The sequence below is a fragment of the Mastigoproctus giganteus genome, chromosome 12, assembly GCF_048544385.1.
Source record: "Mastigoproctus giganteus isolate SK-2022 chromosome 12, ASM4854438v1, whole genome shotgun sequence".
In the NCBI taxonomy this organism is placed as follows: Eukaryota; Metazoa; Arthropoda; class Arachnida; order Uropygi; family Thelyphonidae; genus Mastigoproctus; species Mastigoproctus giganteus.
Genome location: NC_143586.1, coordinates 26,551,358 through 26,579,001, shown reverse-complemented (window position 1 = coordinate 26,579,001; position 27,644 = coordinate 26,551,358). Strand labels below are relative to the sequence as shown.

The 27,644-nt window shown below is 35.2% G+C and overlaps 1 protein-coding gene across 2 annotated transcripts in view; it reads right to left on the bottom strand.

Moving 5' to 3' along the window:
• Window positions 1-381: 381 nt before the first annotated feature.
• Window positions 382-27,644, bottom strand: part of LOC150076807 (phosphoribosyl pyrophosphate synthase-associated protein 2-like) — a 93,131-nt gene continuing 65,868 nt past the window's right edge. The window contains exons 9-10 of one of the 2 annotated variants that reach the window (XM_090386941.1): window positions 24,257-24,403; window positions 382-1,468 (exon numbers count right to left, since the gene is read on the bottom strand). In XM_090386941.1, coding sequence (XP_090243067.1) covers window positions 1,310-1,468; window positions 24,257-24,403 — 306 coding nt within the window. In that variant the 3' untranslated portion in view covers window positions 382-1,309. The remainder of the gene's footprint in view (window positions 1,469-24,256; window positions 24,404-27,644) is intronic. The other variant, XM_090386942.1, reaches the window with a different exon arrangement.

Below are 27,644 nucleotides of genomic sequence, written 5' to 3'. Positions count from 1 at the left end.
ATTTAAATACTGTGTTATTTTTCAGTTGAATTCTACAGTATTAAAACAGTGCAGTTCAGGAGTAAATCTATAAAACTAAATTAATAGAACTAGCTGAATAACTGGAAGTCAGTACAGTCTTTTACAAAAGAAGTTTCATAGCGCTAATGTTGCCATTAGATACTACATAAAAAATGAAGACAACTCAGGATTATTTTTATACAAATTTTATTATTTATTAACAAGCAGCCGGTTTTCTTTACATCAAATTTTGCCAAGAAATTTTCATAATACCATCTTGTGTAAAATACCTTTGTAATTCATTCCACTTTTTATATCACATTTCCTTGACATGCAAAGTTAAAAGCCACAATATCAAAAATTTTTGATATAATTACAACCTGTAACTTGGGTTTAGCAATGTGGTTTTTTTTTTTTATTAAAATGGAAATTTTTTCACATCCATTTATGCACAAATTTGAGTAATATTTTCATACCTAGTTTTCACTATGCTGACTATATTTTACACGCCCCAAGTTTTTCTTCTCTGATACACAGTACCTGCAGATAATTTACAAGTTCGATACTGTATTACAGACTAGTCTGCTATACATATGTATAATTGTACATGCACAATACCACACATATCCTCAGTTATATACCTGCACACATATTTTACAATTATATTTTAATGCTCTATGCATTATATAAAAAAGCAGTTATGAAAGCCTCACAATCAGCTTTAGAGCAAGTTCCAGTGATCTATCCCTTTTATATTTAAAAATTGATCAAATGGATGGTTTACAAGTTAACCTTTTAAATTAGGTCTGGTCCACACACTCCAAGAATTAAACAACAGTATAAAAAAGGAATGCAGAATATCCTTGGTACATCATTGTACAATACTGTAGATCAAATCTATAAAATAAGTATAAGAAAAGATCATCATTACTATAAATAGCAATTACTGCACTTCACCAGTGCACACAGAGCTCATACTCTTGCTATTTAAGTATCTTGCAGTGTTGTATAATAACTCTTCAATTACATTTCTCTTTTAAGAAAACATTACTAAGTGATGGCCCCTAAATTTTCACACCGTATTGAGGGGAGGGGGGAAATATAATACATATTACTAAATTCACATATTATATGTATGTGTGTGTATATACACACACATACATATATATACACACACATATATCCATGTATGTGCGTATATTTTATATGTAACAATATGCTGAACACTGACATTTATCTTTTTCTCTGACTAAAGGCTCTATAAATGATACCTTAGGTGTGAAATAAAGCGTTCTGTGAAAGAACATCCTTAATCTTCTAAGGTGACATTACGGAAGAGATATGACATGGATTCCTTGTTGTGGATGCGACGGATGGCTTCAGACAGCAAGATACTAATGTCTACAGTCTTGATTTTATGACACTGCATTTTCTGCACTTCGTGAGGTACTGTATTGGTGACAACCACCTACCACAAAAATACAATTAAATGATTATAGTTTACATGACATTTTTATTTAGATAGTTATATTTTTTTGCTTTCAGTTGAGATGGCTTCAGCAAGCAACATACTAATGTCTATAGTCTTGATTTTGTGACACAGCATTTTCTGCACTTCATGGGGCACTGTGTTGGTGACAACCACCTGTCACAAAAATAATTACATTTAAAAACGTGATTTTTTTAAAAGTGACATAATAAAGCATTTTAGATGAAAGCAACGTAGCTATTTTTGGTTTCTGAGATAATTAGCCTATGGTATTAAGCTAGTCAAAAAAGTCTTCACACTTAGCCACATAACCATTCATTGTCGTCGCCATCATTAATGGCAAATAAAAAAAGGATCACAGTATGTTTACTCACAAAAATAGGGAAAAAAAAAGTAATTTTGGAAACGTATATGAATAACCAAATTTTTTATTTTCATTTGAATTTATATGCTTTAATGTTTGTTGGATATTCTCATTAGTTAGAGCATTAACTTATTTAGAGAGAGCCCATAGTAATTAGTATTAGCCATGTAGTGCAGTGAAGTCAGTCTCTTGCTACACTAGCAAAAAAATAAAAATAAATAAAAAATACATAGAAAATTAATTTAAAAATAAACATAAAAAAATAAAAGAAAAACTTGCTTCCCTCCACACACAGGCAACTATCTAGCTGATCATTGATATTTTCACTAATTTGAAAAGGACTATACTGGATGTCAATTTTTAATTTAATGGAGATGCCAAAGCAATTTTGAATTCTGTGTTGTGTTGCAAAAAAAAAAAAAAAAAAATATTTAATCAGCGGAAAGTGACATGACCATGGAACAGTAGTACACCTCAAACCTTGGAGATTACTCCCTCCCCCCTTTTCTAGGATGATATAAAGTCACAAAATGAACTACACACATCTGTTGCTGAATGAGAAATATCAAAACAACTTGGCTACTCTTGACTTCCAACCTCCTATGAACAATGTTGAACTTTGCAAATATTAAGCCAACTGAAAATATTATCTTAGTTGATTTGTTTAGAGAGAAAAAAAGCAGTTGATATGTGTGTGTTGTAATAGTATATTAAAATCTATCCTTTATTCAGTGTAATAACCAAGGTTGATGTTTCTTTAATGGGGAAAGCAAATAAGCAAGTTTGATAGTGGCTGAAGATTCAAAATCAGATGGAGGGAAAGGGGATCCAACCAATCACAAGGGGGAGGATACAACCAGGGGATTAAAGAATAGTGTGCCAGCACCTTCCCATCATCAATGTTAGAAATGGGTGTTGGACCACAGCACATGTACAGCTGTTGTTGTTTGTTATTTGGTTTTTAGGAGCATTAGCAACTAAGGCCATATTGCTCCGGGGATATGTGGTGGTCATTCCCTGACCTTTCCGCATCCTCCGTATTTGGTGGTCATGGGCTCGAACCCTGGTCTAATCAAGAAGTACATGCTACGCACTGCTGCTCCTGCCCACATGGCTATGGAGGCACCTACATGTACAGCATGCTGAACTCTATTCAGTACATGTGAAATCCATTTTCATGGAGATGTGTTTGTAAAGATGGGGGAAAAACTGCTTCTGCAATTCTTGCTTTGAAACTGTTTCACAAAATGATGTAAAACAGTTTCAAAATGAAAGTGCTACAGAAGCATCATGTATTCCACATGATGTTCCCATAGCATTTTTGGGGTGTCACTGCTGTGTCCAGAGTTAATGACACTCATTCACCACTGTAAAGGTTATACTGATAAAATGAACATCCTTATACCATACGAGGCGCCTCCGTAACCAGGTGGGAAGGAGCAGCAGTGCATAGCACACGCTTCTTGATTAGACCGGGGTTCGAGCCCGTCACCACCAAATATGGAGGATGCGGAAAGGTCAGGGAATAACCACCGCATATTCACGGAGCAATATGGTCTTAGTTGTTAATGCTCCTAAAACCAAATAACAACAACGACATTATACCATACACTCTGAATTAACATATTTATTGAAATGTTACAGCTGATGGGGGACCACCTCAATGTTCACCCTAAAATACAAAATTTTAGCTATATTTTGAGATTCTTGCCACCAGGCATATAAGAGAGGAAAAATTGCAATAATGACAAAATGACTGATATAACTTAAAGAAGGGGTGGGGACTTAAACCATTGCCATCACCAATTAAAATCCATTTCTACCTTTATTTTCACCTCCTTGCACAATTCGATAGTGAAACTTTTGATCATCATTCAACAATCATAGAACAAAGTTTGCCTACACTTGATACATGCCAAGATTTTGGGTCAAAATCACCTGACACGATAAAATAACATTTAATCAGTGGAAAGTAGCATCAGCAATTTCACAGACAGATAATCACTGATCAGAATTTTTTTTCATGCTCTGTAAAAACTATTTCTTCAATGCTTAAACCTGAAGGTTGGTTATCTTAGACAGATTCTTGACCATTTTACAAATGTTTCATCCACTTATAAATGACAGCCTTTCCCAAACATCAACAAATGTGGTTCTTAACATTTGGGGAATTTACATGCCATTTTTTCCATTCTTCATGCAGAATTTAATATGTACAACTTCTGTCTGCTTTTGCATCCATTACAATTGTTAGAAGTGCAAGACATGTCACAACACTCATTACTGGTTTAGTAAAGCAGGAAGTGGTTGAAAAAAAGTAATGTGGTGCCCCCTTAATGCTTACTCATAACCTTGACCTTATACCTCCACCAATTCATAACCTTTTTTTTTATCTGATCAAAATAGTTTTAGAACTTTCTGAAGGGAAATTTTACACTGGCACTGCTAGCTTCTTTCTTACTGGCTAAAGCACCTTTCATAATACTCTGAGAGTATTATGAAAAAATTCTGCTGTACACTTACAACAAGGTGTTGTAAGTGTACAGCAGCTTTGCAAGTTGTCATGTTTAGTTTCATGCAGTCTTCAAACAGTATTGTATTAACATAAGTCTGGGAACAGAGCCTTCTGTGTTCAGTTGAATGTTTTGACACAGTGACTACTTTTTTTTCAGCTTGTGTGCCAAATCATATGGTCTTTATTATGTATTATGGCTGTAGAAGGGTACTTGAACTTTTAATCTTGAGCAATTACAGTCCTGACTAAAAAGACTTAAGAATTTAAGCATCATTCTCCAGGAAGCATTCATACCTAAATTATATAGACTACTTGTTTAATTCAACTGTTTCATCCCTCCCCAAATGGTTATGGCACAAGTTGTGATAATATCCATCATTTTTCATGAAGTTTGGCAATGCTGTTAATCATGCAATCTGTCTGCACATGCATGGAGTTGTTTTTAACAGTGGTTTGTGCACAACAGTTGTTTTAATCCATCTTTGGTTGCGTACACAATTTGTTCATCACACGTGCACTTGCTTAATGGGGTTAAAAGTTATCCTATATATAACCTAAAAAGGGATTAGGGCTGAAAGCCTCAGACTATGGGAAATCTACTAGACAAACAAGTTAGTGCAAAGTATCACTTTAGTTTGTAGTAAATCACCAAGGTAGGTGATATGGCATTGTGTTTTTGTTACATTTCATATTATGAATGCCTTCACGATTTGCCTGGTAGTGCACTACCTCAAATAAGCAGCACATCACTAGTAGAGAAGACTAATGGTACTTATCTTTGGTGGATACCACCACCCAGATAGCACTGTTTCGAAGATTGTTGGCCTCTCATTGGTTGGCAGATAGGTTCGATTTGAGCCGATGGGAAGCCAACAAGCTTCGAAATGGTGCCAGGTGGTAGTATTCACCAAGAATAAGTAACATTAGTCTTCTTCTCTACTGGTGAAGCGTTGCTTATTTGAGGTAGTGCAATACCAGGATACTCATTGAGAAGGCATCCACAATATGAGATGTAATAAAAACAATGCTATTTCACCTAATTTGGTGGTTTATTATGAACTAAAATGATGCTTTGGACTAACTTGTTTGTCCATTTATAACCATAAAAATTGGAAAGAAATAATTCAACTGTTTACTTTTTAATGCTACCTTTATTTTCAATGTTTTATGAACACGACTGAAAAATACATTTTTTATGTTAAAAACAAATACAAATATCTAATTTTTTTTGACAATAAAACACTTCCGCAGTGCTTTAGACAGGCAGGCATTTTTTTTGTATCTCTCTTATTTGGGAGATTTGAATATTATCTACTTTGTTATATTTGACTGACAGTGAGTGAAGTGTCAATCAAAAAAAAACCTATCTCCACAAGCAGATATTCAATAAATCAACAGACCTTCTTTGCCATCTGTCTATACTACTCAAAGAACTTTTACACAATCATATCTTAACTCCCAAATCCTTTTCTTTCTCCACTTTTTTTAGTTCAACCTAACCAGACACAAGTTATCATTAATTATGTATAACATTCATCCAATCATTTGCAATAGGCATTCAGATTTGTAGTTATGCTGCTGCAGTAGCATAACTACAAATTCTGCCCTAACCCTCACTCTTTAAGAACCAAATACCTCCCTTGCAATGGTAATCCTCTTGGTATGGTAGTTTTGCTACATCTGTGAACACTTCAATACTAGGTGGGTACTGTGAATGTTGACAGATGACTATACATGTAGAAAGATTCTGAATTTGCCAATTATGGAAATAAACAGGAACCAATACAAGTAACTTGTGTTTGAAGCTTGCATTCATAATTTGGAGCCTGAGTCAAAGAGACAAAACACAGAATGGAAATATCCAGGATAACTAGTGACAAAGAAATTCAAAATAGGAATCACCAGTATGAAGGTTATGCAATTCTTTATAGAACACATTAGGATTCATCTACTGTGATTACATATGGGGGGAAGACAACAAACAGCCAATATTATTCTAATCTACTGAAGCCAAACCTGTGTTACTTGGCCCACAATGGATATCAATAAAACAGGTGATATTTTACTGCAGAATAACCTTTATCCTCACAATTAGTATTACAATAGTATCATTTTTTTGTACAATCATAAAAATTGAGTGGAAAGTATTAATCCCATTCTGCCTAGACCTGTCGCCCTGTGATTTTCATTTGTTTGAACATATGAAAAGAAGCATTTTGTGGATTATGAGAAAGTCAAAGAATTCTTTATGCCTGAATATGAAAACTAGCAAAAAAAAAGGACAAGTGCATAAATGTCAAGGGCCTATATTGAAAGTTTTGTGATTTTTTGACAAACCATTTTTTCCATCTTTACTTATTGGATGAGCTTTGCATATGTACTGTTTAATGTAAAATTTGAAAAATTAGCTTTTAGAAGATGAAATCAATGTGTTATAATTCTTATGCAGGATGAGCATAAAATAACATCCTATGATGAATTTAAAATTTTTAAATGAATATTTATTTTTTACCTCCATAAATGCAAAATACATTTTAGGCCAAGTGCAGCACCTACCCTCAATTCAAGGGTATGGCCACCTTCATTTTCAATTAAGGCAGGCTGAGAAACAAAATTATTCACAGAATTATTAAAGTGTTATGGATTGACATTGTAAAGCTATCTTCTAATTGCAAGTTTCAAGTCTAATAAATTTGAAGGGTAGGTTTTGTAAACACACAAAGTTCCACATTAAACTTAAGTTTCATGGTAGCCATTTAATATCAAAACTTCCTCCTCTGAAATTACCAAATGCATTTTTGAGAAGACTAGTTACACTCTGATGGAAAAGAGCGTTGTGCTCTATCTTTCTGAAATATGTTTCTGTCAAGACATCTCTGTCACTTACTCTAGGCAAAGTGATGCTAGACAATTTTCTAGTGTGTCTTTCCCCAGTCACTGTAACAGTTTTAAGTACTCAAATCAGAACAAAAAGCCACACCATGTTAGCAACTTTTTTTTTTTATCGTAGAAAGGAATTTTTCAATGTAATCATAGTAGTTCTCCTTTGTGCAATTGATAACTGTTTTTACAGTGCCACAATAGAAATGAGTCTCAATGAGTACATGCGAAAAAGAAATCTCAGAAGAACCAATCTTAGAGATACATGCTGAAGAAGAGATGGAAGTTCGTCCATTTTTCCCCAGAAAAGAGAAAAAGTCTGACCGATCCAAGCAGACCCCCCCATTCGTAAAAAGACAGATACAAATACAAAGCCAATATAAGGCACACAATAATACAGTGGAATTGTCGAGGTTTCCGCAGTAACATTGATGACATTCGCGACCTAATCAATAAATATCACCCGGTAGGTTTATGTCTTCAAGAAACTAACCTAACTCCACAAGTAAACACAGCAGTGAACCGTTACGGCACCTATAGACAAGACAGATGCCTTTCCGGTGGAGCTCATGGTGGAGTGGTAATTCTAATTGACTCCAAAATTCCATGTAAACGCCTCCAACTACAAACATCTTTGGAAGCAGTTGCAGTTCGAGTCTCAATCCAGTTTACTTTCTCACTGGTCTCACTCTACCTTCCCCCAAATCAAGAGTATGCATATTCAGACCTAGAAGCATTAGTAACCCAGCTACCACCCCCGGTCTGTATAATGGGAGATTTAAATGGACACCATCCCATGTGGGGATCCCGTCACCAAGACAAATGTGGTAAATTGATTGAGAAATTACTGGATCAGCAAAATCTCTCTCTCCTTAATACTGGAATTGAGACATACATTCATTTGCCCACTGGAACCCTCTGCAATTGACATTTCCATATGTTCACCTGTCCTATATCCACTGATTGAATGGACAATCTTGAAAAATCCTCTTAATAGCGACCATTTTCCAGTGGTCTGCAAAATATTAACAAATGATGTTACACATCACGATGGTCAAAAAAGATGGAGGTTTCATAAACCTGACTGGACAAAATATAAAACAATTGCAGCAATAGACAAACAAATAATCACCACTCAGCCCATAGACAATGCTACAGCTCATGTCACAAACCAAATTCTAATAGCAACTGAAGCTACAGTTCCTCGGTCATCTGGAAAATATCATAAACATGATACAGCGTTGTGGAATGAAGAATGCAGTATAGCCAAAAGAGAGAAGAATAAGGCTTGGAATCTCTTCCGAAAGTATCCCATTTCCATCAATCTCATAAATTTTAAAAAAGCTAGAGCCAGAGCTAGATATATCCAGCGTAAAAGTAGAAAGGATTCGTGGATATGATTCGCCTCCACAAAAATACAGATACCCGTGTCATATGGAACAAAATCAGAAGACTTAATGGGAAATTTCTTTCAGTTCCAACTCCACTAATAATCTGGAATGGACAGGAAATAACTAACTCCAAGGAAATCGCAAACTTATTTGGAACTACTTTTGCAAATGTATCGGCATATACCCCATCCCTTCAGAAAACAAAAACTGTAGCTGAAAAATACAGACTAAACTTTAATACCAGCCAACAACTCCCATATAACCAATCTTTCAACATAGAAGAATTGCAAAAAGCTCTGGCTAAGTCTAGGAAGAGTGCAGCAGGACCTGATGGAGTTCACTATGAAATGATTCAACAACTTAATAAAAAATCTCTAAAGCCATTACTTATGCTATACAATAGAATTTATATGGAAAACTACTATCCAAATTCCTGGCTTCACTCCCTTGTAATTGCCTTTCCTAAACCTGGCAAAGATCATACGATCCCCACAAATTATCGTCCAATAGCCCTAACAAGTTGCCTTGGGAAAATCCTCGAGAAAATGGTGAACAACAGATTAACCTGGTTTTTAGAAACATATAATGTACTTAACATAAATCAATACGGCTTTCGTAAAAATAGATCATCTCTAGATTCCATGATAAAAGCAGAAGCAAATATCCGAAATGCTTTCCTAAGGAATGAGCATCTAATAATGATCAGTCTTGATATAGAAAAGGCCTTTGATACTACCTGGCGATATGGCATTCTTAATGATCTCCACAGCACTAGTTTGCAAGGCAACTTACCACTCTTGGTAAAAAATTTCCTGAAAGTCAGAACCTTCCAAGTAAAATATCAAAACAATCTGTCACAAATATATACTCAGGAAGAAGAAGTTCCTCAAGGCTCAGTACTGAGTGCAACCTTGTTTGCAATCAAAATAAATTCCATTACAAAAGACCTGCCAAAAACAGTGGAAACATTCCTTTATGCAGATGATGTCACTATTTCGTGCCATTCACAAAACATGAACATGATTGAAAGGCAGTTACAAAGCGCAGTGAAAAAAATTGAATCGTGGACTAAAAACAATGGCTATAGAATATCACAACAAAAAACAATGGCCATACATTTCTGTAGAAAGCGAAAAATGCACCCAGATCCAGAAATAAGACTAGAAAACCAGCTGATACCTCTAGCAAATAGTATACGTTTCCTTGGCTTGATTCTCGATAAAAAACTTAACTTTTTGGAACACATCAAATGCCTCCGAACAACCTGTCAAAAAAAAAAAACTAAATATTCTCAGAGTTCTTTCTGCAATGAAGTGGGGAGCTGATCGGTTCACACTACTTCACCTATACCATGCTATAATCGGATCAAGACTAGACTATGGAGCCCCTGTGTATAGCTCGTGTAGACCAAGTGTCATCAAATGGCTTGATTCCATACATCATAGTGCCTTACGAATCTCCTTAGGGGCATACAGAACTTCACCAGTCAAAAGCTTATATGCAGAGAGACCCATGAGCCCTCACTATATCTCCGGAGGCAAATGCTGCTATTAATCTATGCAATTAAAATCCGAAGTCTTCCTCGTCATCCTACTTGGCAGTACCTTTTTAACCCTCAGTGGGAAATTCTCTACAACAATAAACCCACAGTAAATAAACCAGTTGGAATACGACTAAAAGAAATAGTTTCAAAATGGGGCCTAAGCTTTGACAACATACATGAGGATAATAGCATAAGTATTCCACCATGGTACACTTCCATGCCTAACTGTGACACTTATTTTCAACAATGGGGAAAAAGCACTTTGGCAAATGTCAACATAAAACAGATGCATGCAGCCCACTCACAGTTCTCTGAATACCTTCATATATATATACAGATAGCTCTAAAACAGACACCAAAGTTGATGCTGCAGTGGTCTTTCCACACACTGTTATCTCACAGCAACTCCCAAACCAATGCAGCAGCTATTCTGCCGAGCTATTCGCCCTACTAATGGCCTTAAAATACATAACATCTTCCCCGCTTCTGAAACATCTCATATACACTGATTCATTGAGTGCAATACATGCTCTGCAACAAAGGCAGAATCCATCGCATCCCATTCTTTATCAGATACAAGCTCATCTTGTGAAACTCAAAAGTAAAATGAGACAAGTAAAATTCTGTTGGATCACAGGACATACAGGCATTGAAGGTAATGAAAGAGCCGATAGAGCAGCAAAGAATCCTACAAATACAAACCTTAGTCTTTACAAAGTTCCACATTCCAATTACACGCCTATTATAAAACAAATTCTCCATACTCAGTGGTCACAAATGTGGCAAAATGAATCAAACAATAAACTGTTTGAAATAAAACATGAACTTCAGCCATGGAATTCCAGTCTTCGTAAAAATCGGCAGGAAGAAGTCATTTTAACCAGACTGCGCATTGGACATACACATCTCACGCACTTTTACTTACTCACCAATGCAAACCCTCCAGAATGTTTTCACTGTTCTTGTCAACTCACTGTAAAACATTTCCTTATAGAATGTCCACAATACCACATGGCGCAACAATCAGCCTTCCATCTCCCTATAAATTTCCAAGATTCTCTGACCTTATCACAAATCCTAGGCGATAACTCCACATTGAAAATATATTTACTTATTTAAAATTAATAGGATATTTTGATCAGATATAAATCATATTTAAGAAATATAAACGTCCTTGTCACTAAACATTAATAGATAGGTGCAATATGGTCAAAGTTGCTTTTGCGCCAAAAAAACCCAACAACAACAACTGGCACTGCAAATATCTAAATAAACTTAGGGTCGAAATTTATTGAATAGCTGGGTACATTTCCACAACTGTCTCATCAGGAGTTACTAGCCTACCACTTCTAAGGGCATTATTAAAAAAGTAGTACTTTAGTGAAACATGGACAAGAATGTTTCCTTATCTTTTGGGATGGCTGTAGTCATGGAGTAATGCACAAAGACACTAATTTGCACGTCACAAGATTCAGCCTGTAAACTGCCACAAAAAAAAAAAAAAAAAAACAGCCCATTCTACAGTGATGTACTAGTTAATCGGCTACAATAAAACAATTATAATGAAGTTTTAAACTCCTATGGCTTCAACTGTCCAGAGTATAAGTGGAAATTTATTAATTATTATTATTATTTTTTTTTTTTTTCAGTTTTGAGGTATTCTGGGGTGAAAAACCATTTTAAAAATATTAAATAAGGGTAATATTTTCTTCCAAATGACTCCAATAATAATTGGAGTCATTTCCAATTGATAAAACAGAGGATACAATATTAACCTAATGATATGATTAACATGTTCTTCAATTGTTAGTCATTTATAATGTAAAGAAATCCATATACCCATATCTGCATTTTGTGGATTTTTGCATGATGATTAGCTTACATCAAATTATTAAATTTAAATTCATCATGGAATGCTTATCCCATGAGCTGTTATGTAAACAGTGCTGTTATTCTGAAATTACTGCTTTATGAAAACATTTTGTTTTGCTTATTCTTACTTTTCATGAGTGGTGCCTAAGGTGGATAAATGAAGGCAGTATCATAAATCTTTTGTCATGCCAACTTCAATCCACCTGCTAAGTTTGGATATTATAATTATCTGTAAATGTAATTTGGTGCATTACGTTTAATACTTCTAAACTCAATTACTACGAGGCCAAAAATGCCAGAAACTTGCTAGCTCAAGTCTAATGAAGAATGTTCATATTATATAATTGCCATTTCTTTACGCAAATAATAAATCCTAAAAGCTGCACACAATGTCTTATTTCAATCTTTACACCTTTGCAATCTCCCTTTCACTAGATTATTGTACATCTGGTGTGAATTAGTTATCAACCCAATGAAATGTTTGCTAATACATCATGCCTTCCCCAGCAATTTGCCATTCGGATTGTCCCAACCAACTATAGCAGTGAGAAAAAAACAACAGGCAGCTCAGGTCACTCATCAGGCCTTCTCTTCCATAGCACATTAGAACAGTGAGAAACCAAGTTGGCAACAACCTTGGGCTGCTTCATGGTTTTTCTCCTTAAGAGTTCCACACGACTATTTCTTTTCTGTAAAGAAACCAAGCAGGGAAGAAGAGGTAATAGTGTTATAGTTACCCTTTTAGACTGTTTAGTACACAATTTCAAATGTGACAAAAATTATTGTGGTTGTTCCAATGTTTCCATTCAGGCCTCTGATAAGAAGTGTACAGATGTGTTTCATACATGGAGTATTGATAATTTTGCAGAATATCAAGACAGTGTATACATATACAAGCCATGCATTTTTTTTTTTTTTTTTTTTTTTAACTCAACTGGGTTAACAATAGAGTTAAGTCATTTTCATAATGAAAACAGCTTATACATATTTCTCCAAATGGGAAACTGTTAACATTAAACAGTTCATTGACCAGCACCATGTTTAATTATTTAACTGATACCAAGTTTTGCTTATTAGTATATATACTGATGCAAATTCAGTTAAAAGGAATGAATAAATGAACTACTGTTATTATAGACAATATAAAGGAGAATTTCAGGCTGGTAGAACTGACACACAGAAGCTAAAACAGATGAAATACCCTGGTCACTAATGACATTAAAACGTTGTGAAGTATGTTTCATTTCTATATATTTTCAATCACTGATGGTAGATGTTATGTTTCAGAATATACAAAAATCATAATGAATTAATAGCATTATAACAAAATATCACTCATTCATTTTAATCAGTATAAGCTAAAATAAAAACCAACAAAAACAGTTTAATCAAAATGAGACTTAAAGTATGCTCATAATCCTGCTAGGAACTGCTGAAATTGATTTTATTTTTCATATTACTACAATAATGTGGAGACTTTTTTTACCCGCTTCTGCACATTGTTAAATATGTATACTCGGTGCCCTTTGAAAGTATATAAAGTTTTAACAAATTTTAACAATGAAACAAAATTATATATTCCACTATAATTTCTACAGAAAAATGCACTAGGAATTAATAATTACTATCTACTTTTAATCTAATAGAGAAGAAAAAAATTCTTATAACAAAAAACAAGACTATATGGTCACAATATACTCTTAAAAATGGTAGCATTCAGGGATATGGCTCCAAATGGTTAGAACACTGTCAACATGCAAAGTTATTTGTTCAGAAAATTAGTTTCACAATTGACAAACTGGTATTAGCCAAATCATGCAAAGATGCTCCAAGCTTTTTCTGCACCATCAAGCAAGAAACACCTAAAAAAACACCCACTTATTTAATTCCCCCAAGCTATTAGCCTTCTGGATTCAACTTGTTCCAGTAATCAATAACTTACTAACTAAAAGAAAACAATCTACTCTGTAACTCTTTCCATTGAATTCGAATCCCTAGTTCTAGCATCATTTATAACCACAAAAATTTTGCTTACATTGTTATTCCCTCATAGTCTTATTTATCTCAATAGAATCTTCTTAAAGGCTTAGTAACCAAGCACTGTACCCTGTGTATCTGAAATCCCTCACATAGAAACCTTTTCGTCAATCTCATGCACCCCCCCCCTCTTTTGAAGTTGTTTGTTCGTTTGTTATTTGGTTTTTAGGAGCATTAGCAACTAAGCCCATATTGCTCCGGGGATATGCGGTGGTCATTTCCTAACCTTTCCGCATTCTCTGTATTTGGTGGTCACGGGCTTTGAAGTTGTCTTTTTTCACATGTGGCCTCCATCCTTGATACAGTATTTCAAGTACAGTCCCACAATACAGTGAAATTAAAACTTTCCAATTTCTACAAGTAATTCTTCAATAAACCATTGCTACACCATAGACTAAATTCACACCTATTAGACCCATTACCACAGACTAAATTCATACCTATTAGCAGTGTACATGTCTGCCTACAAAAATATCCCCCAAATTTCTCTACTCCCTTCCTCTTGCAATGTTTCTAATTCAACTTCTCCTAGTGAAGTTGCCTAAAACAATAACTTCCAAATCTCTCTCTACTCCCTCTTCCAATGTTTTTAATTCAACTCCTTCTAGTGTGATCCTATTGAACATTTTGTGCTTTTAATTCAACCCCCCCCCTCTCTCTCTCTCCTCCTAGTATATAAGCTATTCAGTGTTGTTATATCCCAATTGGGAAACAATGCAATTTGCGGCATAAAACAAAGCTGCTACTTATCTGACTATTGCTAAAGTCTGTCCAGGTCAGAATGGTAATTTAATCCAAAAGAATCTCCACCGTCCAAACATGCACAAAAAATTAATCTTATTAGCTCAATGCACACTCTTGTCACCTTCAAAATTACTGGGTATACTGCACCAATCCTAGGGGTTTTACTTGCCTTTAGATTTTAAGTTTTTCTAAAAAAGAATATTTTTTAATTTTAACGTTGCTAATTTCATATTATTCGAGCTTCACTAGCACAGTTTCTCCTCACCTCTAAGGTCCTTTATTCTATAAAGATTGATATAAAAAGCCCATTCAATTCTTCAGCAAGGTTATCTACATATCCATTACACAACTCTGATCAGATTTCTTCTCAGTATTCATGTATGTTTCAAACCCTTCGTTCCAGTTCTTTGTTCATTTAGTCACTGTTTTCTTATAATCAGCCTAACCTATATTTGGTCAACCTATTACAGATTAACTTATAGCTACTGTATGGCTCAGCACTATTAACCCCTTTATAATGTTCCACGCCATTTCTGTTTTTTAAACTGGCCAGTTCCTTATTTATCCATCTTGGCATCTTCCTCATGCTACTTCTTTTTTTCTCTCTCTCTCTCTCTCTCTCTCTCTCTCTCTCTCTCTCTCTCTCTCTCTCTCTCTCTCTCTCTCTTTTTAATTTTTTATTTGTGTGTGTGTGTGCGCGCGTGCGTGCACATTTGTGGCTTCTGCTTTAAAGGTATTCCACACTTTTTCTCTATTTTTTTTTTTTTTTTTAAATGAAAACCCCAAACACAAGAGGTATTAGAAGCTATAGTACTTAGTACCATGCTTGGGTTGGAGGTGGAGAAGATATTTGTTGACACTAGACTTGAACTTCTGTAAACTGTAATTTTCAGGAAATATGTATGAAGAAAGGTTGTTCCAGAAAACGGCAGTTGAATGAATAAACAAGGAAGATGAAAGGTTGGTTCTGTGAGTGTCAAGTTGGACAGTAAATGGATATTGGCTAGTGCCGGCATGTGTTCAGACTATTTTGAAAGAGAGAGAGCAGGAATTATAGAATCCAATTCAGAAGGACAGTGAACATGGAAGTATCTGTAGAAAAGGCATGCAGCAGAAACAGTACATTTATGAGACAGACAGTGGAGAGACTCCGTTAGAGAGGCATCATTAATTAGCATTAGCATTAGTAGAGGCATTTGATGCAAGAAAGCAAGCTTAGCATTAGCATTAGTAGAGGCATATGATGCAAGAAAGCAAGCTTAGCATTAGCATTAGTAGAGGCATATGATGCAAGAAAGCAAGCTTATTCAGCATCAGCCAAAAAAAAAAAAAAACACACACACACACCACTCCCATTTCACCCCTCCGTTCGTTCGAAATACCTGTCCAGTTGAGCTTTAAATTTGTTTACGCTATCAACTTCAACAACAAGTGATGGAAGTCGGTTCCACCAACCAACCACCCGCTGGCCAAAGACAAATTTCCGCACATCTATCCGACATCCATCCTTCCTCAATTTGAATTTATGCCCTCTGAGGTGATTATTCTGAGCAAGATGAAGAATCCCATTGGCATTGAGCATGCTCAAACCATTCAAAGCCTTATACACCTCTATCAGATCACCTCGCCGGTGCCTAGTCTCCAGACTCTGTAATTTGCAAAACTTAAGCCTTTCTTCGTAAGAGCAACCCTTTGTTCCATTCACTAATCTTGTTGCCCTTCTCTGTACCTGTTCCAGCAGCTCTACATCCTTCTTGAAATCAGGCCTCCAGACCTGTATACAGTACTCAAGATGTGGCCTAACCATTGCCTTATACAAGGGAATAATCACCTCCTTATCCCTGCTAGAAAAATTCCTGTATATCCATTGACAAGACACCATGAGCTACTCTTGCAGCTCGTCTGCACTGCTCAGAGAACTTCATATCTGCCTGCACAATTACCCCCAGGTCCTTTTCATTCTCCACCACTGTCAGTGTAGTACCGCAGAGTTGATACGTTGCTCTGGGGTTACTGTTTCCCATATGTAGTACTTTACATTTGTCAATGTTAAACTTCATTTGCCACCTCTCAGCCCATCTGCTCAACCTTTCCAGATCCTGTTGCAGCAGCATAGCGTCAGTAGTGTCCTTAACAACCCTGCCAACCTTTGTATCATCTGCAAACTTGGACATTAAACTTGATATCCCATCATCAATATCATTCATAAACACCGAAAACAACAACGGACCCAACACTGAACCCTGAGGAACTCCACTAATAACATTAGTCCACGTTGAGCAGTGTCCATTGATTACCACTCTCTGTCTTCTGCCACTCAACCATCCCCTTATCCATAGCAGCAATTTGCCTCCAATGCCACACTGCTCCAATTTGTGCAGCAGTCTTCCATGTGCAACAGTATCAAAAGCCTTTCTAAGATCCAAATATATAATATCAAAGTTATTCCCTGCATCCAGTTCTTTTGTGACTACATCATAGTATCCAATCAAATTGGTCAGGCAAGACCTGCCCTTAACAAAACCATGCTGCGTCTGAGCTATAACTGAATTCTTGTCTAGATGATCCTGCAGTGCTTCTTTAACCAGTGCCTCCATTAATTTACCTGGAACAGAAGTTAAACTAACAGGTCTATAATTACTTGTGTCAGCCTTTGATCCTCCTTTGTGAATTGGGGTTACATTTGCACATCTCCAGTCTATGGGTACCTCCCCTGAGTCCAAAGAAGCTCTCATAATTATGGCTAGGGGTTTGCTTATTTCCTTTGCTGCCTCCTTTAATATAACTGGATAGATCCCATCCACTCCAGGTGCCTTTTTTATGTTTCTCCTCAACAATCTCTCCTCCACTTTCCTCTCAGTTATTACAAAATCATCCAGCTCACTGCCAATGTTTACTTTACCTACATCATTCTCCTTCCTGAATAACTCCTCATGCGTGAATGTAGATGCAAAATACTCGTTTAGATTGTTAGCCACCTGAGCAGGATCCTCAACTGTTGAACCATCAATATCCAGTGGACCAATCTGATTCATCCCTTTCCTTCTTGAGTTTAAATATGTAAAGAACTCTTTTCTGTTTTTCTTTGCATCCTTTGCCAAGGATTTTTCGTAGTCTGCCTTATCTCCTTTGTGACTTGGTTACAGATCAACTTATATCTATCATAGCTTATGCAGCATCAGCCAAAAAAAAAAAAAAAAAAAAAAAAACCACTTCCACTTCACCCCTCTGTTTGTTCAAAATACCTGTCCAGCTGAGCCTTAAACTTATTTAGGCTATCAACTTCCACGACAAGGGATGGAAGTCTGTTCCACCAACCAACCACCCGCTGGCTAAAGGAAAAATTAACCAATTAACCAAACTGCTCTCTTCTGAATGGAATCTAGAAGCCTGAGAGAGGTTTTGGGGGCACCACCCCAGATGTGGGAACAATATTCCATGGTAGGGCGAATTTGCGATTTATACAGAGTGAGCAGCTGTTTGGAAGAAAAGTAATGCCGAGAGTGAAAGAGAAAAACCAAGTTTTTTTAGATGCAGAGGAAGCAATATTTGTAATGTTCTTGTGCCAACAGAGAGATTAGAAGTCAGGGTAATCTCCAAAAGAGATATATCATTTTGCCTAGAAATTGGAGTGTCACCAAAGATAAGCACAGGCGCAGTAGAATCCTTTTTGTGAGATATAAGACAAGACTGAGTTTTAGAAGTATTGAAATTAACCAAGTTGTCTTTGCCGTACTGGAGAATTACCTGGAGATCAGCATTTAAGGAATTGGTAGCGGATATTCGAGAAGTTGAAGCTGATTCAGCAGTGCAAGGCTTCTCAAAATGGAAAGTGGAATGCAATGTGCTATCACTGGCAAAACTATGGATAGGATTCCAGTCAATGGAAGAAGGTCATTAATATACAAGAGGAAAAGAGTGGGGAACACCAGCATTAGTGGAGAAGTTAGAAGATAGCCATCTACTATCACATGCAGTGAGCAGTCAGAGAGAAAATTGGATAACCAATTACAAAAAATAGTTGGCAAACCATAAGATGGAAGCTTCTTTAGAAGACCTTTATGCCAAACACGATCGAAAGCCTTTGAGATGTCAAGAGCAACTGCTTGTGTTTTACCAAACTTTTCCATTGGATTTGTCTACAAATGGGTAACATCAACCAGAATATCACCAGTGGATTGATACTGATGGAATCCATACTGGTGATAGTTGATCAGACGGAAGGTTCTAGGTAGTTTAAGAGTTGGCAGTTAATTGATTTCTCCATTACTTTAGAAAGAGTAGAAGTAATTGCAATGGGACAATAACTGGATGGGAGGGATTTGTCACCCATTTTAGGAACTGGCTGATATGAGCAAATTTTCAAGCAGAAGTAAAAACACCTTTGGAATAAGAAAGTGAAAAAAGGCAGCAAAGAACAGGAGCACAGGTTTTGAGAACAAGTGGAGAAATAACATCGGGACCTGGAGCTTTCTTAATATCAAGATTCATCAAAATCCTTCTGACATCCTTTTGATGGAAGATCACAGGAGGCATTGAATGGAGCGTGTTGGGAATGGTGGGAGGTGTTTTACCAAGATCATTAATACATGAGTTGGAAGAAAAATGGGATGCTAGCAGGTCAGTTTTATCCTTGGTTGAAGTGACAACAGAACCATCTGGTTTTGACAGAAGTGGGAGCAGAGATGGACAAAAAGTTGCGGCCAATAGCTTTGGCAAGAGACCAGAATGCTTGGCTGCCATTAGGGCAAGAAGCAAGTTTTCTACTCTTAGCCTGTTCAAAATCTAGTTTGAACTGATTAATAACTGCTTTACAATTGTTGCGAGCTTTGGTGTAGGCAGAAAATGAAACTGAAGAATTGGAAACAAGCCAAATACGATATGCAATGTTCTTCTCTTGAACAGCCTTAGCACATTTATTGGAAAACCAAGGTTCAGATAAAGGACGAGATTTTAAAGTGGAGTGTGGAATATAACTAAGCTATTTATCTCTCTAAAAGGTCATTTTTATAATGGAAATTGCACTACCCTTTCATCATTATCATATTTTCCCGTTATAAGAATCAATTTTGAATGCCTTTGTGATATTTTTCTAAAGCACGTTTCTGGAGGTCACGATCATAAAACAATAAAATCAATTTGCACTTTCTGTTTATTGGGTTTTTCTTTTAAGTGCAACTAATTATAAATGGGTAGTAAACTTGATCTTATTGCATTTGCGATAATACCAATAACTGCAATTGTGTGGGTTTTTACGTTATTATGGTGAAATGTGTTCCACTTCACTGAAATCTTTAATCATATAAAAAACAAATTTTCAGAAATTTCTCTTCATTCCTATTTACATATTACAATGATGAAGGGAAAGCGACCAACGGAAAGTGCAAGTGCCAGGAAACGAAACAAAATTGATTTAGAAATGAAGATGAAAATTATTAAGAAGTACGAAGCAGGACAAAGTTTGTCATCTAGTGCAAGGGAATTAGGTCTTGCTGCTTCAACAGTGCATACTATTTTAAGGGACAGTGCACGTATAAAAGAAAATGCCAAAGGATCAATGCACTTAAGATCAACAGTGATCGCAAAACAATGTCCAGGTGCTATATCGAAGGTGGAACAACTATTAATAATATGGATGGAAAATCAGATTCAAAAACAAGTGCCCCTGAGTCCAATGGCCATTCAAGCAAAAACAAGAAGTATTTATGAAGATATTAAGGACAAGTACGGTGAACCCCAAGCCAAGTTCGTGGCAAGCAATGGTGGTTTAATAGGTTCAAGCATTGCACTGGTTTCCAAAACATTAAAGTATGCGGTGACAGTGCCGATTCAGCAGCTGCAGAGAAATTTTGTAATCTGTTGGAAAAAATTATTGATGAAGGTGGCTATCCAACGCAGCAAATTTTTAATGTTGACAAGACTGCTCTGTATTGGAAAAAAATGCAGGATCAAATATACATTGTCAAAGAGGAAAAGACAATTCCAGGTTTCAAGGCTTCAAAAAATAGGGCTACACTCTTGCTTGGGGCTAATGCAGTGGGAGATTACAGATTAATACAACTGCTTGTAAACCATTCTGGAAATCCTTGTGCATTTAAGGGCATCAATAAATGCCACCCTACCCGTGCATTTCTGATTGAACCAGAGAGCATGGATAACAATATTTCTCTTTGAGGATTGGTTTCATTTTTCATTCCCGAGGATGAAAAATATTGTAAAGACAATGACATTCCTTTCAAGATTTTTCCTCTATTAGATAATGCTCCTGGACATTATACGCATCTAGATGGATTGAATTAGACCACGAGAGTCATATTTCTACCGCCAAACATGACTTCACTCATCCAACCTATGGATCAGGGCGTTATTTTGAATTTAAAAGCATACTATTTACGCACAACATTTGCTCAGGAATTGTCTGCAGTAGTCGATGAGAAAAATTTATGCATTGAGACTTTTGGAAATCTTACAATATTTACCATGCCATCTTAAACATTAATAAGGCCTGGGCGGAAATTACTAAAAGTTGTTTAAATGGCACATGGAAGAAAATATGCCCACAGCACATAAAAGGCTTCGAAGGATTTGAAAAATAGGAATCATATGAAGAGGTTACAGAGCTACTTCAGTTGGAGGTTGATGCCAAAGACGTGGAGGAGTTAACAGAGGAAGAAGAGAAGGAATTATCTAACAAAAAACTTTTTTATTTTTTTTTTTTGTTTTTTTTTTTTTTTTTTAGGAACATTAGCAACTAAGGCCATATTGCTCTCTGGGGATATATGGTGATCATTCCCTGACCTTTCCGTATCCTCCGTATTTGGTGGTCACGGGCTCGAACCCCGGTCTAATCAAGAAGCGTGTGCTACGCACTGCTGCTCCTGCCCACCTGGCTACGGAGGTGCCTAATGAAGAACTTATTGACTTGCAGACAACAATAGTGAAAGAAGAAAATGCTGACAAAGCTCAAGATGAACCAAATGAGGAGCCTAGACACTTCATCATAAGAGAGAGAGAGAGAGAGATGGCAATGGTGAGGTTTAAGAAGATGGATCCTGACAGAGAATGATTCTTAAAAGTTAAGAGGGGAGAACGATATGCTTGCTTGATACAAAGAAATCTACGATGAAAAGAAAAATGCCACTGTCCAGTCATCCATTAATGTTCTTTCATAAGGTTGGGCGGCTGATCCCTTCTAAATCTCCACAGCCTTCAACCTCCTGAGAGGCGTACTTATCAGCTGAAGACGTTGATTCTGGCAACGATGCTGCTCGATCGAGAGGTAAACACTTACTGACATTATATGCCTGTCTCCTCTCTTTTTTTGTAATTTTATAATTTTGAAATTTTTTTAAAATTACATGATTTTGTAATTTTTCCTGCACATGAGATAAAAATTTTAATAAATACAATAATTCTATTTACATGTTCATCGAACATTTATTTTTTGATTCAATCAATTCAGAGAGCACAGATGTGAGTGCTGCACAAACATGAGGAAAATTCCGACTTACGTAGCGTTCCACAGAACGCAACCCTTACATAAGTCGAGGAGTTGCTGTGTGTTAAACTCTTCCGGTAAGTGATTCTAGACGTATTATAATAAATTTCGGCATAAAAATATCTATTTATTATCTGTTTTAAACATTTATTTATTTAACTATTTTAAATCTATTTAAAATCAGAGGAGTGGAATTCAGATCCACAAGTTGATGAAACTGAATAAAGTGATGCATAAATAAATATAGAGATATAGTATTACATTAAAATTTTTGTTCATTTGTTGAATTTTTTTTTTTACATTTTTTAAAACTCTTATTTGATTTCTCAAATAATTTCACTCCAACAATGGGCAATGAAGTCAAAATAAAAACAAGTTAATATTTAAAAGCATTTATGTACAAATTTTTCGTTTTTATGATTTTTCAAAATTTCATTCTTGAAAGGAGTTAAGTTGTTTAATAACAGCAGTGAGAAATGCCTATTAAAGGCCATTATATGCTTCTAAAATGTAAGCTGAAATTTGCTCAGCACAACCAGTTTAATTATAAATTGTCAGATAAAATTCATATGTGCTTTAATAAGTTTGATTTACAATCACAGGATGAAGACTGACTAAATAATCAGCATTAAGGCATGGGCTTAGAGAGAAATATCGTTATCCACATATCTGCTTAAGTTGCTGTGATCTAATTAAATAGAGAAAAATCACCACCTGAAAAGGTGAATCCAGTATACATTTAAAAATTTGAGACACCATCAAGACAGCTGTTTTGAAGCTTACTGGCTTCTCATCAGCTGGTGGATTTTTATGGTTGTGAATATATGCTGAACTGTGAATAATGTATTCAGCTAAGCAAACAGCCAAGTGGTGTGCATGAAAGCAAAGCTTTCACTCAAACTCATAATGACAGCTGTGTACTTTTAGCCCTAAGAGCTGGGCTGCCATGGGCTGGATTGAAACTGCTGTACTGGCAGGTGACTTGTTTTTTTTGGTGTTTATTTCAATTTCTGCAATCTTACAGTACTGTAGTGTGTAGGCAAACACAACCCAGTTCTAAGGAGTAAAGGTATGTGTAATGGTTGCATGTTTAAGTGGAAGTTTTACTTCTATATACTGCTTGGCTGTCCACTTAAATGAAATATGTTATTCACAGATCAGCAAAAATTTAATAGATACCACTTGCCAGCTGACAGTGAAGCCAGTAAGCTTTGAAAAGCTGTCCTGATAGCATCTCAGATTTTTAAACCCCAGGGGCTTACATCTGGTGGGTATGGGCTTGGCACACCCAGGGCCCTGAGCTGGATATCATCATTCTTCTCTTTCTTGGTGATTCCCTTCTTTCTCTTTCTCTCTCTCTGGGTAATTCAGAAAAATTTTATTTTTATTTTTTTGGCTGGTGCAATATAAGCCTCAGACTTCCTTGAAATATATAGCTAATAATAATAATAGATTAACTTTTCAGGTGATGCTATATAATTTAAACATATATCAGCAACTTTGGCAGAACAGTGGATAACAGTATTTGACTAAGTTAACAAGTTCAAGTCTTAATGCTGAGTACTCAGCCTTGGCATTCAGTAGGAGTAGAATGACCACCATGATCAAACACAGTAAAGCATATGAATTTTATTCGATTTCAACTACCATGTATGGAATATTCCCCTGCAATTCTGTAGTATTTCAAGTTTTTTTTTAAGAAAAAATTATCCATCCCATGGCCAATCTAAGTATTAACATGCGGGATGCACATTGCAAAAAAAGCATTATTTGCCTCACCCCACCTTCAGGTAAGGCAGGTTTAGATACTGAACATGATACACTAAGATAAAACTCAATTTCTAAATATCACTTATCAATCACTTCCTTTGACTTATTAACAATATTTGGAAGAAACTCACAAAATAGAAAAATGCTACTCACTTCATCAATTGGAGAATCTTCCAACATTCGTGGGGCATCAGAAGATAAAAGTCCATGGGTGGCAAGAACATAAATTTTATAAGCGCCTCGTTCCTTCAGGACCTCAGCAGCTGTTACAAAAGCTTCAACATCGTCAATCATATCATCCTAAGGGTAAAAAAAATATAAATCAGTTGAATTTCTTTTATTTCAAGTAATTTATCTGTGTAGGGTTTAGCATCTATTTATTACTAATAGTCTAAAAATCATGTTTCATGGATGTTTTCCCCTTCGTTTCTTCAGTGATTATAATCCTGCAGTCACACCATCACCAAAGGACCAAACTATATGGTTTTCTGGTTTGTTCTTTGGTATTTTTTATGATGATGCAACTGTAGAATTACAATCATTGAAGAAATGGATGGGGGAAACACCCATGAAACATACTGATTTTTAGACTAGTAATAAACAGATGCTAAATGCTGCACATGTGAAATGCTTTCATTTCAAGTAATTTGATTGAGATAACCTGTGCAACATGCCATTCAAACATACAAATCAGTTAAAATGAACATAGCCTGCCAGGACTTTCAAAGGACAAAGAATATACAGTAAGACTCTCATAAGCGAACACCTGCTGACTCCATATAAATGATTTTCTTGTACATACATATGTGTAATAAAGTTTAAATGATAAATTAAACACACAGTAAGACATTACTGTGTGTTTACTGTAAGACATTAAATACGGTAATAATAAAGTACAGCAGACTCTCGATTTACCGGGACACTCCAAATAAAAAATAAAATAATAAAATAAAAAAAAATAAAAATCAACCAGAAATCAGAAAATTCAAGTAAGAACTAGAATAGGTATGAACAGATATTTTGCAAGTCGTAAATAAGCGACAAGAACCGGCATTATAAATCGTCATTGGGAGATTAGTGTACCTATTATCTTGCAACCCCCGCTGTCTTCACGCCTACCGCTCAAAAAAAAAAAAAAGTTTAGTTTCATTTAGTGCGTCGTGTCAATTGCTGTGTTCCATCACACCACAAAAGGACAAATTTTGTTTTGTTATTTACGTCAGGGATGTCAGTTTTTTTTTTGTTGTTGTTGTTTAGAAATTGCGAAAATGATGGGAAAACGCAAGAGTTGTGCTTTCAAATTAAACAAAAACAAAATTATTCAAAATTTTGAAAACGGTGCATCTGTTAAATCTCTAAAGAACCATTAAAATGTTGGTTACCAAACCATACGTGACATTGTAAAAAATAAAGGGAAGCATTGTAATGGACAAGCGAGTAGTACATGTTAAGTGCTTTCATTTTTTTCCTGTGGTTAACCACCTGTGACTGAATCAACGGATACGGGAGCACAATCGTACTTCATTTTCTTATGACAGAGTAAGTTCACGAGGATACTCTAGAAAAACTAATTCCTGTAATAACACCACTAATTATTTGGACGTTAACATTAGTATTGTTAATGAACATACTTCAGTTGATCATTACAATAAGACTCTTTCAACTTTGAAGTTAATTTTTGTCGTTAGTTTTCCAATATTTCTAATAGTGTCCATTCTAATGTCATTACTTCCCAATGTGTTAGAATTGATACCTTATGTAATAACTATAATATTACTATTTACAACCTTAAAAATTCTTTTCTTAAACTTGCTGGCAATTGTTTTCCTTTATCTTATTTAAATTATCATTTTCATAAAGCTCTTAATATAATCAACCATAAATTTTTTTTTAAAAAATTCATTAACTTAGTACAAATCTCATTATTTTTCTTTTTGTGTGTGTGTGTAGTTTTCATTGTGTATCTCACTGTGATTTTTCATACACTTTTGGCATAGGCATTACTGTTTCAACTTTTTGGCCTAATTTGTAACTTTATTTCAAAAATTCTTCAGATACATACTATTTTCACATTTCGTCCTACTCTACATACTTGTCCCACATTATATCTGTTTATATCTCACTTTATCATCTTATTTTGCATTTTTTCCTCTAGGCTTGTACATTATGTATACATTTGATAATTGAGAGCTATTAAGTGCTCGATAATTCCTATATTCTATTATATTATAAATCAACAGGGATTACCTTTATTTTAGATATAGGAAGCTTCTTGTCCAACTCTCCTTTTGGAAAAGAAGCTTCCTATATCTAAAATAAAGGTAATCCCTGTTGATTTATAATTATATATACAACATACATTAGTATGCTGTCTCTAGTGATGTATGCATTTTTTTTTTTTTTTTTTTTTTTTTTTAATTTCTACTTATTTATTTCTGGTTTTGATAAATTTTTATCACTAAGTGCTGCTGTCACATAACTTTATATTTGTATCTTGTTGGCATACATTTTTCAGATTTGTTCTGCGTACGGTTGTGTTGCCACCTTTTCCTTATGTGTATAAAATGTAAGTTTTTTTTTTACACATGGCTACTTACTTTTTTTTTTTTTTTTTTTTTTTTCAAATCACTTTACCTTTACTTGGATTAGACTAATAGTTATGTGTTTCTAGAAGTTTCTGTTGTCGATTTCAGTTTTTAATTTCTCGTCTTCATAGTGTCAACTGTAAAGTTCACAAGCCATTTTCAAAAACCCCCCCTTTCAATCCTAGTAAAAAACTATTTCCACTTATTTTGGTAACAATAAATTTTATTCATGTTTACGCTTTTTACCCTTTGGCTTGTGGTTTACATGAGAAATGAAGAGTGTTGCTATTTTGCAATTATTTATCTCTTATTATATATATTAAAAAAATTTTTTTTTTTTTTATCTTCAATCCCACTTCTATTACTCTATCTTGCTAATTTTTTTCCTTCACTTTATATATATATAATGTATTGATAACAAGTGGTTGTAGTGAATGGCAACGTCTTAAAAAGAATGATAATTAGAAAAGGAAAGATATATTAAAATACTGGGATGGATTATGGACAAGGGGCACTATTAGTAATAGCAAAAAATACCCAACGACCATAATGGAATGGTGATAAGTAGATTAGGGTATGAATGGAGAAATGCTGACCACATTTATTACTGTTGTTTAAATTCCTCTCGTGTTGCTTACTATTTTAATTTTATGTTATTTAATTTTATTTTGCTTTTTACTTTTATTTTAGATTTGATCTGGTTTTTATTACTTTCTGTTTTGGTCTCTGTCAGGTCAGCTATGAAATATAAGTCAGCTCTATTTTTTACCTCTTGTTATGTATATTTCATATCAGAAAGAGAGGCCTTATTTCTTGCTATATTTCCTTTGGTTTTGGCTGCTGACCCTTGATGAAGAAGTTAAAATCATTGGATCTATACCATCAAGTGCTATTTGTATTGTGTTTATTTTATTTTACAGGTACCTATTTAATTTTTTTCCATTGCAACTACATCT